This window comes from Nicotiana tomentosiformis, chromosome 8 (assembly GCF_000390325.3).
Source record: "Nicotiana tomentosiformis chromosome 8, ASM39032v3, whole genome shotgun sequence".
NCBI lineage: Eukaryota > Viridiplantae > Streptophyta > Magnoliopsida > Solanales > Solanaceae > Nicotiana > Nicotiana tomentosiformis.
Genome location: NC_090819.1, coordinates 33,772,959 through 33,789,366, shown reverse-complemented (window position 1 = coordinate 33,789,366; position 16,408 = coordinate 33,772,959). Strand labels below are relative to the sequence as shown.

The window sequence follows — 16,408 nt, the reverse complement described above, 5'->3', positions numbered from 1 at the left end:
TACACATACACAAAGGACTCCTACTCTCTTATCTCTCCACTGTGAGATCCCTCAATTGGATCTTCACTCACTGAAATACCATTGTATACAGTCAAAATAGATTTCGACCTTCGTACGTTTGATCAAGTTCGAATAGTAAGCAATCGAAGTGAGAGCTCGAGACGAGTTTCGAGGATAGTACAAACAAGTCTCGAGCTCCAAGACTGATCGAGGAATCGACTAGGTATCATTATCAAGCCCATGAACAAATCCAACCGCAAGGCAACGTGAAGATTGTCGGAGATGCACAGACCGATTGACACTCACCCCGAATGTCGAACTCGAACCAAGGCCGAGGGCTCGACCTAATATCGAGCTCGAGCCAGTATCGAGCTCGCAGACAGGAGCCGTTGCAACCACACTAGGGGAGAGAATCTTGGCAGAAATCGAGGAAGAGACAATTCATCACGGGTTCTCCACTATATATTTTTTATTATAAATAAAGTAAGATCCCTCTACTATAAAGGGGGAATCCTTGTAAGCACAAAAGGTTCAGACATTATAAGAAAAGACTACTTCTATTTATTGAAGAATAAATCCCTTGAGCTTGTTTTACTCAGTATACTCACTCTTCTTGTTCAATAATTTATATCCCGTTTCTACAGCCAAGAATCTAAACATTTCCACTTCTACGTACGATTTAAGTCAAGCTATATCATATATCCTTAGAACTACTTATAAATTCAACTATATCCGATTTTTTGGGTAAACAGTTTGGCGCCCACCGTGGGGCTAAGGGTAACAGTGGTTGTTTGATACAAATCTGCAATACACACCATTTTACAACTCCGAATCAGCAATGGCAAACCCTCGATTCATGGCTTTACCTATCGACCACGAAGCCGACCTTTAGGATGAAACCAACAACTTGATACCAAGGACCGGAAGGCCACTTAACGATGTCACTGAAGCTCGAGTCGAAGTACCTGAAATTCGAGTCGAAGTACCGTTAGATGTCAATTCACAAGTGGCTCTTGAGGCGAACCAACGCTCCAAATCGAAAAAAAGCATTCAGGGCAGTACTCGATCCGTAGCTCGAGACGCCCATAACGTGGAGGAGATCGGAGTCAGCTTACGGATGATCTTTGAGATATTACAAGCCTAGCAAATAGCGATAGCTCAGTTGCAGAGCCAAACTTACATACAAAGCAGGTCGGATCCCAATCCGCTTCGAGAAATCACCTACATAACGGAGCCAGCCATAGTGAAGTCAAACGAGCAAGAATCGTGAACTACTCTCGAAATTACTAAATTGCTCGAGGAACTCACAAAATGAGTTGAAGCCAACGATAAAAAAGTAGAAACATATAATTCCAAGGTCGATCAGATCCCGGGGGCTCCATCAATGATAAAAGGACTGGATTCGAAGAAATTCATCCAAAAGCCTTTTTCCTCGAGTGCAACCCCAAAACCAATCCCCAAAAAATTTCGTATGCCCGAAATTCCCAAATATAACGGTACGACCAATCCTAACGAACATGTCACCTCTTACACGTGTGCCATCAAGGGTAACGATTTGGAAGACGATGAGATCGAATCCGTGTTATTGAAAAATTCGGAGAGACCCTCTCGAAGGGAGCGATGATTTGGTATCATAATTTGCCACCAAATTCCATCGATTCTTTTGCCATATTAGTGGATTCGTTTGTAAAGGCACATGCTGGTGACATAAAGGTTGCAATAAGGAAATCAGACCTCTTTAAAGTAAAGCAAAGGGGTAATGAAATGTTGAGGGAGTTCGTTTCCCGATTTCAAATGGAACGCATGGAATTGCCACCGGTTATAGACGACTGGGCCGTCCAAGCTTTCACCCAAGGGTTGAACGAGCAAAGTTCAATAGCATCACATCAGATGAAGCAAAATTTGATCGAGTATCCAGCAATAACTTGGGCGGATGTACACAACCAATATCAGTCAAACATCAGGGTCGAAGACGACCAGTTGAAAGCTCCTTCCGGATCCATGCATCAGAACAAGACAGCTATTAGAAACTAGAGAGATATCGACATATAGCAAAGGTAGAACAGAGACCGATATCAACCGTACTTCGCAAATCGAATGAACAACGACTCAGCACGCAATTCCGCTCGGAACAATCAAAGGAGTGATCGAGGACAAAATTCTTGGGGGCTTATGAGCAAGAGTGGCTTCGATAAATATGGCGATCCTATAGAGGCATCTCGGCTATCGGAGTACAATTTCAGCCTCGACGCATCAGGCATTGTATCGGCGATCAGAAGAATCAAAGATACTAGGTGGCCCAGACCCATGCAAACCGACCCTTCACAAAGGAATCCGAATTCGATGTGCAAGTATCATGCTACGCATGGCCACAGAACATATGATTGTAGATAATTAAGAGAAGAAGTAGCCCGCGTATTCGATGAGGGCCACCTTCGAGAGTTCCTCAGTGACCGAGCCAAGAATCACTTCAGAGAAAGGGATGCCAGCAAAAAAAAATAAACAAGAGAAACCTCTGCATATCATTCATATGATCATCGGTGGGGTCGATACTCCACAAGGACCCGTGCTCAAGTACGGTAAGATACCGACCACAAGGGAAAAACGAACTCGAAGTTATGTACCCGAGGGCACTTTGTCATTCGGAATTGAAGAAGCCGAGGGAATCTCTCAATCTCACAACGATGCTCTGGTAATTTCTATCCTATTAAATAAAGCTCAAGTTACGCGTGTTTTAGTGGATCCAGGTAGCTCTACGAATATCATCCGATCTTGGGTGGTAGAGCAGCTCGGTTTGCAGAATCAAGTCGTGCCCGCAACTCGGGTCTTGAATGATTTCAATATGGCCAGTGAAACGACTAAAGGGGAGATTACTCTACCAGTGAATGTAGCTGGAACCATCCAAAATACCAAATTCCACGTAATCGAAGGGGATATGAAATACAATGCCCTACTCGGAAGGCCTTGGATCCACAATATGAAGGCAGTGCCTTCGACCCTCCACCAAGTAATGAAATTCCATACGTCAGATGGCATGAAAACAGTATACGGGGAGCAACATGCTACGAAGGAAATGTTTGCGGTCGATGAGGTAACACCGATACCAACGCTATCGGCCTCGAAAATATCGAGAACTAAAGATAGACGAGAAACTAAATAGCAATCATAGCCACCAGTCTCGACCAAACTAGTGGAACAGGAAATAGAGGATGACGAGGAAGAGTTTCTGACACCTCGAGCTTTCATCATCCCCGATGACTCCGACGCCACCAAATCTACGATCGAAGAACTGGAGAAGGTTATACTAATCGAATATCTGCCCGAGAGAAAGGTATACCTGGGAACGGGATTGACCCCCGAACTCAGGGAAAAACTTATTCAATTTCTGATCGATAACATAGACTATTTTGCTTGGTCCCATTTAGACATGGCAAGGATCCCACCGTCGATAACAATGCACCAGCTGAGCTTGGACCCTAGGTTCAAACCGGTAAAGCAAAAAAGAAGACCTCAGTCCGATGTAAAACACGCATTTGTGAAGGATGAGGTAACTAAACTTCTCAAAATAGGGTCAATTCGGGAAGTACAATATCCCGAGTGGTTAGCCAACGTAGTTGTAGTCCCTAAAAAGGGGAACAAACTTAGAATGTGCGTAGATTATAAAGATCTAAAAAAAGCATGCCCTAAAGATTCTTTTCCACTACCTAGCATCGATCGCATGATCGATGCCACAGCCGGCCACGAGATCCTTACTTTTCTCGACGCCTACTCCGGGTACAATCAAATTCGAATGAACCCGGAGGACCAGAAAAAGACTTTATTTATCACCAAGTACGGAACCTATTGCTATAATGTAATGCCATTCGGGCTAAAAAATGCAGGTGCTACTTACCAACGCCTAGTGAATAAAATGTTTGAAGAACAAATAGGTAAGGCAATGAAAGTTTACATTGATGACATGCAAGTTAAGTCCCTGCGTGCAGAGGACCATTTGACCCATTTGGAGGAAACGTTCAAGATCTTAAGGAAATACAACATGAAGCTCAACCCCGAGAAATGTGCTTTCGGGGTTGGATCGGGCAAGTTCCTTGGTTTCATGGTATCGAATCGGGGAATCGAGATCAACCCCGACAAAATTAAGGCCATCGAAGACATCACCGTCGTGGATAGCATGAAAGCAGTGCAAAGGCTGATTGGGCGGATAGCTTCCTTAGGCCGATTCATTTCGAGGTCATCAGATCGAAGCAACAAATTCTTCTCTCTACTCAAAAGGAAGAACGATTTCGCCTGGACCCCGGAATGCTAACATGCACTAGAACAATTGAAGCGGTACCTATCGAGCCCACAACTACTTCACACTCCGAGGATAGATGAGAAGCTTTACTTATACTTGGCGGTATCGGAAATCACGCTAAGTGGCGTCCTAATTCGAGAAGAGCAAGGTACACAGTTTCCTGTTTATTATGTAAGTCAGACCTTAGGGGAAACAAAGACTAGATACCCTCACTTAGAGAAATTAGCACTTGCACTAATAAGCGCCTCTAGAAAGTTAAGACCATACTTTCAACGTCACCCCATATGTGTTTTAACCACTTACCCACTTCGCAATATTTTGCACAAGCCCGAACTATAGGGCGATTGGCCAAATTGGCTGTCGAACTCAGTGGGTACGATATTGAATATCAACCCCGTACGACCATCAAGTCCCAAATTTTAGCGGACTTCGTGGCCGATTTCATGCCAACCCTCGTACCCGAAGTTGAAAAGGAACTCTTGTTAAAATCGGGTACGTCGTCGGGGGTTTGGACCCTCTACACAGATGGTGCTTCAAATGTGAAGGGGTCCGAGCTTGGCATCGTACTGAAACCTCCCACAGGTGGCATTATTAGACAATCCATCAAAACTACTAGATTAACTAACAATGAGGCCGAGTACGAGGCCATGATTACAGGTCTCGAGCTAGCTAAAAGCCTGGGAGCAGAAGTCATTGAAGCCAAATGTGACTCTTTACTAGTGGTGAACGAAGTAAACAAAACTTTCGAGGTTCGAGAAGATAGGATGCAAAGGTATTTGGACAAATTACAGGTAACTCTACGCCATTTCAAAGAATGGACCCTACAACATGTGCCTCGAGAACAAAACTATGAGGCCGACGCACTCGCAAATTTGGGGTCGTTGGTCGAGGAAGATAAGATCAACTCAGGGACCGTCGTTTAACTCTCGGGATCTATAATCGAGGATGGACATGCCGAAATAAATTCCACGAGCTTAACCTGGGATTATGGGGAATAAGTATATTGAATATTTAAAGAACGGAAAACTCCCATCGAACCTTAAAGAATCGAGGGTTCTACGAACCAAGGCTGCTCGATTCACGCTGGTTGAAGATGGAACATTATACAGAAGAACGTTCGACGGACCACTGGCGGTATGTTTGGGACCAGGAGACACCGATTATGTTTTACGAGAGGTCCATGAAGGCACTTGTGGAAACCACTCCTGCGCCGAACCATTAATTTGCAAAATCATCAGAGCAGGGTACTACTAGGATAGCATAGAGAAGGACACTAAGGAGTTCGTTCGAAAATGTGATAAATGTCAAAGGTTTGCATCGATGATCCATCAACCCGGAGAGCAGCTTCATTCGGTCATTTCTCCATAGCCATTCAAGAAATGGGGAATGGATATCGTCGGCCCTCTACCATCAGCCCCAGGTAAAGCTAAATTCATTTTGTTTATGACTGACTATTTCTCTAAATGGGTTGAAGCACATGTGTTCGAAAAAGTGAGAGAAAAAAGAGGTTATAGATATCATCTGGGACCACATCATGTGTCGATTTGGGATACCAGCAGAAATAACATGCGATAATGGTAGATAGTTTATCGGCGGTAAAGTAAAAAAATTCCTCGAAGACCATAAAATAAAAAGAATACTGTCTACACCATATCATCCTAGCGGGAACGGACAGGCCGAATCAACGAACAAGATTATCATCCAAAACATAAAGAAAAGATTGAACGAAGCTAAAGGAAAGTGGAGAGAAATTTTGCCCGAAGTCCTTTGGGCATATCGGACAACATCTAATTCCAGTACAAGAGCGACCCCATTTTCCCTAGTGTATGGCTCCGAAGCTTTAATTCTGGTCGAAATCGTGGAACCAAGCGCAAGGTTGCGACATACATCGGAAGAATCGAACTACGAGGCAATGAATACAAGCCTCGAATTATTAGATGAAAAATGAGAAGCAGCACTAGTTTGAATGGCTGCACAAAAACAACGAATCCAAAGGTACTACAACAGAAGAACCAACCTCCGCCATTTCAAGGCCGAGGACTTGGTTCTAAGGAAGGTCACCGTCAACACTCGAGATCCTAATGAAGGGAAGCTCGGACCAAATTAGGAAGGACCCTATCAAGTCCTCGATATAGTCGGGAAAGGGTCTTATAAACTTGGAGCAATGGATGGAAAACCATTACCAAACAATTAGAACATATCGCTTCTCAAACGATATTACTATTAAGATATGATTTTCTCTTCTCTATATACGTATATTCGACACTAACTCATTGCAGGAATTTGACGAAAAACATCAAGACCTCTGGTTTCAAAGCACGCGTTGTACTCTTTTTCCCTTAAGTTCGGCTTTTATCCCAAATGGGTTTTTCCGGCAAGGTTTTTAATGAGACAACAACTATGTGCTATCCGGGGTTAAATCAATAGTATCCGAGGCTCCTTCATAATCAACCTCGAATACTGGGATGCTATCAATTGAATAAATCAAGTTTGGCACAAGAACGTTGCTCCATATCAAATTCATGTCGAACACGGTCTCGATAGAGAAAAGTGTAAGGGCCAAATGGTCAAAACGAACCATGCCTATGTAGTTTTGCTCGAACTCTGGCACAAGATACAAACACATGTGTAATGACTTATAAAGGAGAACTTCTTTTTCAAATTCCTCACACTTTGAAAAGATTTTCCAGCTTCATGATTCAAACAGGCTTAAAGGCCAACCACCATTAAAGGGCTTTTTGATACAAGCGATAATAAAGGCCTACAGGCTAAGATATTCTGAGTTCGAGTTCGAAACAATCACTCACTCAATTATTAAAGCCTAAGGGCTATCTTACTTCGAGTTCAAGCAATCACTCGCTCGATCATAAAAGGCCTACGGGCTACGATATTCTGAGTTCGAGTTCTAAACAATCACTCACTCAATTATTAAAGCCTAAGGGATATCTTACTTCGAGTTCGAGCAATCACTCACTCGATCATAAAAAGCCTACGGGCTAAGATATTTTGAGTTCGAGTTCGAAAACAATCACTCACTCAATTATTAGCCTAAGGGCTATCTTACTTCGAGTTCGAGCAATCACTCACTCAATCATAAAGGCCTACGGGCAAAGATATTCTGAGTTTGAGTTCGAAACAATCACTCACTCAATTATTAAAGCTTAAGGGCTATCTTACTTCGAGTTCGAGCAATCACTCACTTGATCATAAAAGGCCTATGGGCTACGATACTCTGAGTTCGAGTTCGAAACAATCACTCACTCAATTATTAAAGCCTAAGGACTATTTTACTTCGAGTCCGAGCAATCACTCACTCTATTATAAAAGTCTACGGGCTAATATACTTTGAGTTCGAGTTCGAAACAATCACTCACTCAATTATCAAAGCCTAAGGGCTATCTCACTTCAAGTTCGAAACGTTCACTCGACTACTAATCCTGTGGGCTACTTTTATTTTTCGAGTTCGGGCAAGCGCCCACTCGACCACTAAGCCTGTGGGCTACTTTTATTTCGAGCTCGAGCAAACACTCACTCGGCCATAAAGGATATGAAGGCCAAATTTGATGAAATCACCTAAATCCTCATGAAAACATCCGCAAGGCATGAATGAAATCTTCACGAAGCAAGTCAGTAAAAGAAAAAGATATTTGTATAGATATACAAAGATGGTTTACATAAATAAATGCAGCATAGAAGAAGCTAAGGGCTAAGATTCTGGGTTATCATCGAGAGCGATCTTTTCTCCACCGGGCTCCCCCCATCTTCGGACCCGCTCTTGCTACCATCATTATGATAATCATCATCATCACCATCAGAAGCCAAGGCTTCAGTATCAGCTTCGAGTTCTTTAGCCCTTTTTATCTCTTCAGCAAGGTCGAAACCTCGAGCGTGTATCTCCTCGAGGGTCTCCCTCCGATATCGACACTTAGCAAGTTCGGTAACCCAATATGCTCAAGTGTCGGGAGTATTCACTGCCTCTCTTACCTCCATTTGAGCAGCCTCGGCATCGGCCCGATACACGACAATGGACTTGTCCGCCATGACTTTCGATGACTCAACCTCCGCCCTAGCCTCAGCAAGCCTTGTTTCAAGCTCCTTGATCCTCTTGGCCTGAGCCGAACCTTTTTGCTTGACGCTTCGAAGTTGAACATCGGCCGATAATAATTTGGCCAAGATGGATTCTTTTTCTGCAGCCAGGCGGTCGATAGTCTCTTTCCACCGGTCACATTCGGCCTTGATTTGATCGACTTCTTCCCGAAGCAACCCGATCTTTTCAACCTTTTGCTGCAGCTGAGATAACGAAGGGTTAGATTTCAAAGTTGGGTCAAACCCATACTCTAACAGAACGAGGCTCAACTGCTTATATAGTTCGGCCTCTTCTTCACGAGCCTTAGCCAAATTTGCTTGGAGGTCCTTTATAACCTCATCCTTTTGGCTGCAAAGAAGCCGCAAAGCATATCTCTCCCCCGAGACCTTCTGAAGCTCAACCTCACACTGGCTGAGGTCTACTCGAAACCTGCTAATAGCCTCCGCCCTAGCCTCAGCAAGCCTTGTTTCAAGCTCCTTGATCCTCTTGGCCTGAGCCGAACCTTTTTGCTTGACGCTTCGAAGCTGAACATCGGCCGATAATAATTTGGCCAAGATGGATTCTTTTTCTGCAGCCAGGCGGTCGATAGTCTCCTTCCACCGGTCACATTCGGCCTTGATTTGATCGACTTCTTCCCGAAGCAACCCGATTTTTTCAACCTTTTGCTGCAGCTTAGATAACGAAGGGTTAGATTTCAAAGTTGGGTCAAATCCATACTCTAACAGAACGAGGCTCACCTGCTTATATAGTTCGGCCTCTTCTTCACGAGCCTTAGCCAAATTTGCTTGGAGGTCCTTTATAACCTCATCCTTTTGGCTGCAAAGAAGCCGCAAAGCATATCTCTCCCCCGAGACCTTCTGAAGCTCAACCTCACACTGGCTGAGGTCTACTCGAAACCTGCTAATAGCCTGCACAGTAGGGAAAAAACACAAGTCAAGTTTAGAAAAGAATGAAGAAACCAAGCACAGTAAAATCATTACCTGAGAAATGAAACGTTGGGCCTCTTCTAGGAGAAGAGAAGCGTCACTAATATCGGAGGCATCATCTACTCCAGTAAAGCAATCCCAAAAAGGGCCCCCTACACTAGAGCCTCCGCCCATATCGGGGGTCTTCAATTCTCGAGCTTCCTTTAACGCCTCCTCAGAAAAGGTCGGAAGAGAAGGCAAATGACCCATTATCATAGTCCCAAGCGATTCGCTCGGGACACTCTGATCGAGACTCGGGGTATCGGAACCGACCCCGACCGGTATAGCCATCATCAGCTCATAAGGTCTGGCGACCTCGATAGCTTTCGCAGATCAGATCGCCAAAGCCGAAGCATCATCATCATCATCTTTTTCTTCTCTTAGTCGTTGGACCGAGTCCGTCGAAAGAGCGATTGCCTTCCTCCTGACCCTTCGAGTTTTGGGCTTGGGGTCCTCTGACCGAGAGACAGCTTTTCGCTTCTTATCTTTCCCCGGTTCCGGGACCGGGGACTTGGTTCCTTCCTCACCACTCGAAGGCCTCAAAATGGCATCCTTGGTTACACCTGCATGAAAGGAAATCGGTAATGCATGGAGCATAAAAAACATTTCGAATAACATGAGAAGTGACCCTTACCGTGATTCTTGGCCTCCCATCTACCTTTTGCCAAATCACGCCAAGCACGTTCGGCATAAGAGGAAGTCGAGGCTAACTTCCGAACCCAATCCTCGAGGTCGGGTACCGCTTGTGGCATCTAAGGGGCAGCTATATATAGGAGAAATATATCAGATAGAATCAGAGAAAGATACGAAAAGCAATGCCTTATGAAAACCACTTACGGTTGAAATTTCATTCCTCGAGGAACAACATCTTCTCTTCCGGAATGAGGTAACGGGTCCTCACCCGAATATAACAGCCCATCCAACCCCGATCCCTGTCTTCGTCGATGCTCGACATTAAAGCTTTCGATGCCCGACGATGAAGCCTGATTAGTCCTCGAACGATTTGAGGCCGATACAATCGTATGAGGTGATTTAGGGTGAAATCCAGCCCCCCAGCCTTGTTGGAGAAGAAGCGAAGTAAGGTTACTATGCGCCATAGAGATGGATGAATTTGACCGAGGGTGACCTGATATCTTTTGCAAAAATCAATAATCACTGGGTCGACGGGACCCAACGTGAAGGGGTAAGTATAAACACTTTAAAAAGCCTCCACATGAGTGATGACGCTCTCTTCGGGAGAAGGAATTTGCAATACAACCTCGGGACCCCAGTTGCAGTCTTTCCTCACAGCCTCGAGATAGCCCTCTATTATCGAGCACATGTATATCGACACATGCTCACATCGAACCGGAACCGACGAAGGATTTTCAACCTTAAAATCGATCTTCAGAGTACACGGGCCAGGAACATACTCGTGTGGAGGCGGCTCCACCGACACCTTGTCGCCGGACGGCCGTGAAGAGGAAGTTTTCTCCTTCTGAGGTGCGGTTTTTGAAGTTTTTGCCATTGATGTAAGAGAAAGAAAAGCAAAGGAAGATGAAAGGTTGATGGTGTCAAACGCTGATGAAGGTGGCTCTACAAATGGCGAAATAGAGGCAGCAAGAGTAAGAAATTTTGGGAGATGGAGGATGTAAAAGTGGTAAATGATAAATGGAAGGGTTATTTATAGGTTTATACCGTGGCGGTTCAGTATCAGCGGTGGCCGACCACCGTCTTACGTACATTAAATACCTTGAAAGACTAAATCGACGGGACAACTATCACATATGTCATGATCGAGCCCAGTGAAAACGTCAGCTTATAATCCGATCGGGCCATCGAAAACCATATCGCTTCTCACCATATTTTTGCTGAGAAATGAGGGGACTATCACAAGTGGGATCTTTTCTTAGAAGTAGTTTTGAAATCTTCAGTGAAGCACAAGTAAGGTTCAGCCCTGCTCACTCACTTCCTCTTTAAATACCCAGCTAAGAGCTCGTTTTGAAATCTTCAGTGAAGTTGCTGATCACCTTTTTTTCACAGATTACTCCATCTTTTTTCTTTCAAGTGCTTCCGTGGAATTTCTCAGTCCTTTTTAATTTCTTTCAAAAGGCAACAAAGTATTGCGATAAAGCAAACAGATCCCTCTTATCTGCATTTAGAGTGGAGAATCTGGCTAGTAGAAGAGAAATGTAGAAGGGTCTCTTTCGGCTCTTTCGGTTGTTTTGGGTTTTGCCATGGAGGAAAGCTCGAGTTATTTTTGTCGTGATGGAGTTGAAGAAGGTTGTCAATGGCGGTTGAAAGATGAAGAGATTGACTTTTGGGGAAGGAGAAGTGAGGGGTAGAACAGTTTTATTAAAAATAGCCACATGTCAACTACAAATATTTTATTTTCTTGACAGTGTCAACTCGTCGTGTCTGATTGGCATAATGTAAGTAAAGATTGAGTGTGTAATAGGTCACTAGTTTAGTTTAGGTATTTAGATGAAAAATTGGGCAAATTTAAGGAGCTGTATATATATTCAGCCTTTAGAATACTTCACTAAAGTATTCTAAATAACCAATTTTAATTTATTTAAGGCTGAAGTTTAGCTATTGTTATTGTGATGCGATAGAAGATGTAGAAGAAACGTGCCAAACTCTTGGAGCAATTCCAATTATCCTCTTAATAAAACTAAGTAAAGTATTCTTCAACCAAATACTGCGTTGTTTTTTGTGTAAATAATGTAATAGGACTAATATAAAAAATGATATAGATGAAACACTAACTTATTGAGTTTTCTTGTATAAATCGACTCTTCCTTATACACACACAATTAAGGGAAGGACTTAAGAAACTTAGGTCTATCATACATCCTAGTTATTGAAGATTTTGATAAGTCTCTTATTTCCTACTGTTTCTGTTACGTTGCGAAGTAAAACCATAGCCATGTTTGCAAGAGCCATACATTAAAATAAATGGAATGCTATTAACCTCTAAGTTCAAATTAAAAGTCAAAATCGTGCGGAATTTCTTCATCCTTTTACCTTGAAATAGAGTATCATTATTGCGGCAAATAGTCAATGCACCTGTTCTCCAATCAACTTATTGTGATTCATCCGCTTCCAGTGAAATAAAAAACTGTAAGAAAATTTTTGTTTACACCGACAACTTCAAAAGTGAATGGAAGGACATCGTAACATTAAAAATAATATTGATCTATTCTATCTGTTTCAAATTAAATGAGATACTTTTCTTTTTAGTCTGTTTTAAAATAAATGACACATTTTTAAATTTGAAAATAATTCAACTTTAAACTCTTCATTTTACCCATTTTATCTTTGATGAACAACTTTTATAACCACACAAAAGTCATGGCCCCATAAAGTTTTTATCTCTTAAGTTTTTAAGACCACAAGTTTCAACAGTCTTCTTTTTATTTCTTAAACTCAATGTCGAGTAAAATTATCTAATCTAAATTGAAATGAAATGAGTAACTAGTTGGAGGAAAAAGTCTAACTTAAAAAATGAAGATAGATTTGAATGGTCGTGATTTGTGACTATTACTAAAGGAGTATGAAACGTTGCTAATTGTAGGCATCCGTTTTTTTAATAAGTGAAATAGTTAGATTTTTAGAAAGGGTATATTACTAATTTGGCTTTTAAGTTTTAGGTGTTCCCATTTTTATAATAATATAGATAGATATAATAAGATGTTATTTATGAATAAATAGCGTAGTAAATTATATACAACTAATTGGTTTATTAGTTGAACGATGGCACATTTGAAAATCTGGTTCTTTTCTAGAAGTCATTAACAACACTGCTTTTATAAAAGTCACTAACAGGGTGTCAGATACATAATGTTATAATTTCAATGACACTAACCTTCCCTAAATAAAAATAATTACTCCCCTTCAACTTTTAATTTACAACTTATCTCCAACCACTAAAAATCATAACTACCGAGTTTCTAGACAGATTAATTGATAATTCGAGGTTTTGCTATTATCTGGAATAACAAGCATGCGTCAGTTTTTTAACTCCATTATCTCTTATGACCAGTTGTTTAATTAGCCGGATTTATATAAAAAAATTTGCCAGAAGTTGGAGCTTAGGTTTGGTTTATTCTCTTTCATTTTACCATAATTTAGTTAAATTGAATTCCCATAGTAAATAATAAACTACTACTATAATATCGTTTTTCGTCGATGGAGTACGGATAAAAAGAATATAAAATCAATAATACAATATATATGAGTAATCTTTCTATTAAACATTTTCTGGCAGATCTTATCTTCGCCAAAAGAGCACGGATAAGCCGGGCAAAGTTGGCTCGAATCAATAGTGCATCTGGAGATAGGCATCCGAATTCCTTTGAGCATTCTTTCGAGCCATTTTTTAGATTATTTTTTAACTTGTTTCAGTAGAAGAACTTGCAGAATAATTTTTATTTGTAGTTCAGGATGCTATTTATAGCCAAAGAATAAATCGTGCCTTTGGTGTTCCATATAAAGACTTTTAAAATTTTTCAGAACGTATTAATAGATGTTGTATTTTTCTTTTTTCAAGTTCTTCTTATTTGCACAATTGCTGCAAGATTCAATGAGGCAATGCATGCTTTAATTTAATCAAATCGTTTGACGTTCACGCTGATCATCAACCGATATAAAGTGGATAATACATAATTAATATAATTTATTAAAATCTGATACTATCAATAGACCAAATTAAAGATATCTTATAGACCAATTAAAATAGTGGATTATCAACCAAATGGCATTCGATTATACACCAATATAGAAGTTGATCTTATTAAACTAGCAATATGACTAAGATACATGTTATAACGATCAAACAGATAACACAGTACGCTTAATTAAATTCACAGTAGCAAATTATTACTGAACCATATCATTATAGTCAAATCATGACAAACACCAACAGATTGAAGGAAAATAAATCAATTATAATTTTTGGTCAAAGATAGACAGGTAGTTTTCTTATGGCTATTCCTCTTGAAAATTGAGCATTTGTTAGTTCTCCTCTTCTAGGACCCAAATGATTCCCTAATACTCGATATATGTGTTTACCCGAAAAATTAGATAACGTTAAATTTGTGTATGGTTCTAAGGATATGTGATACAATTTGATACAAATCGTATAGAGAGATAGAAATATGTGTATTCTTGACTATGAGAATGGGAATAGTGAGCAAAAAGAATGAATAAGATAAAGTAAAACAAGCACAAGGAGATATCTTTCAATATGAGAAGTGATCTTTTGTTACAGTGTATTCGGTGTCTCTATGCTTACAAGGATTCCCCCTTATAATAGAGGGATCCTACTTTATTTATAATAAAATAAAGCATATAGTGGAGGACCTGATGAATTGTCTCTTCCCTGATTCCCGCGAAGATTCTCTCTCTTAATGCGGTTGTAACGGCTCTTGTCTATGAGCTCGATACTGGCTCGAACTCGTTATTGGGTCGAGCCCTCGGTTTTGACTTGAGTTCGACCTCCGGGGTGGGCGTAGCGCATTTCCGACCTTGAAGCAATGCCTTGCGGATCGATTTGGTCACGAGATTGATAAAAGTATCGAGCCGACTCCTCGATCAGCCTTCGGACTCGAGGCTCGTTTGTACTGTCTTCAGAACTCATCCCAAAATCACACTCCGGTTGCTTACCATTCGAACTCGATCGAATTTAGGAAGGCCGAAATCTATTTCGACTGTATACAGATAGTCCCCTCGTTTCTCAGGAAGGATGTGGTGAGAATCGATATGATCTTCGACGGTTCGATCGGGTTATAAGCTGACGTTTTCACAGGGCTCGATCATGACGTATGTGATAGCTATCCCATCGATTTAGTCTTTCAAGGTATTTAATGCATGTCAGACGGTAGTCGGCCACATCTGATATTGAACCGCCACGATGCAAGCCTATAAATAACCCCTCCATCTAACATTTACCACTTTTACGTCTTCACTCTTCCAAATTGTTTACCCTTTCTCTCTATTTCGCCGCTTGCAGAGCCATCTACACCCGCGTTTGGTGTTATCAATCTTTAATCTTCCTTTGCCTTTCTTTCTCTCATATCAATGGCCAAAACTTCGAAAACTGTACCTCAGAAGGAGAAGGCTTCTTCTTCACGGCCGTCCGGCGATAAGGCGCCGGTGGAGCCGCCTACCTATGAGTATGTTCTCGGCCCGTGTACTCTGAAGATCGATTTTAAGGTTGAGAATGCTTCATTTGTTCCGGGTCGATGTGAGCATGTGTCGATGTACATGTGCTCGATAACGGAGGGTCATCTCGAGGATGTGAGGAAAGACTGCAACTTGGGTTCCGAGGTTGTGTTGCAAATTCCCTCCCCCGAAGAGAGCGTCATCACCCATGTGTTTACACTTACTCCTTCACGTTGGGTCCCGTCGACCCGGTGATCATTGATTTTTGCAAAAGATATCAGGTCACCCTTGGTCAAATTCATCCCTCTCTATGGCGTATAGTAACCTTACTTCGCTTCTTCTCCAACAAGGTCGGGGGGCTGGATTTTTCCCTGAATTACCTCATACGATTGTATCGGCCTCAAATCTTTCGAGGACTAATCGGGCTTCATCGTCGGGAATCAAAGGCTTTGATGTCGAGCATCGACGAAGACAAGGATCGGGGTTGGATGGGCCGTTATATCCAGGTGAGGACCCGTGACCTCATTCCGAAAGAGAAGATGCCGTTCCCCGAGGAATGAAATTTCGACCGTAAGTGGTTTTCATAAGACGTTGCTTTTCGTATCTTTTTCCGATTTTATCTGATGTCTTTCTCCGATATACAGCTGCCCCTTGGATGCCACAAGCAGTACCCGACCTCGAAGATTGGGTTCGGAAGTTAGACTCAAATTCCTCTTATGCCGAATGCGCTTGGCGTGATTTGGCAAAAGGTAGATGGGAGGCCAAGAATCATGGTAAGGGTTACTTCTCGTGTTCTTTGAAATGTTTTTTATGCTCCATGCGTTACCGATTTCCTTTCATGCAAGTGTAACCAAGGATGCCGTTTTAAGGCCTTCGAGTGGTGAGGAAGGAACCAAGTCCCCGGTCCCAGAACCGGGG

General features: G+C 41.9%; 1 protein-coding gene across 1 annotated transcript; it reads right to left on the bottom strand.

The window, feature by feature from the left end:
- Positions 1 to 8,245: 8,245 nt before the first annotated feature.
- LOC138897288 (autophagy-related protein 23-like) lies at positions 8,246 to 9,556 on the bottom strand. Its single transcript, XM_070183252.1, has 3 exons — positions 9,431 to 9,556; positions 9,236 to 9,289; positions 8,246 to 8,905 (listed from the first exon to the last, which is right to left on the bottom strand). Exons 1-3 carry the CDS (start codon positions 9,554 to 9,556, stop codon positions 8,246 to 8,248), a joined length of 840 nt encoding a protein of 279 aa, XP_070039353.1.
- Positions 9,557 to 16,408: the final 6,852 nt, after the last annotated feature.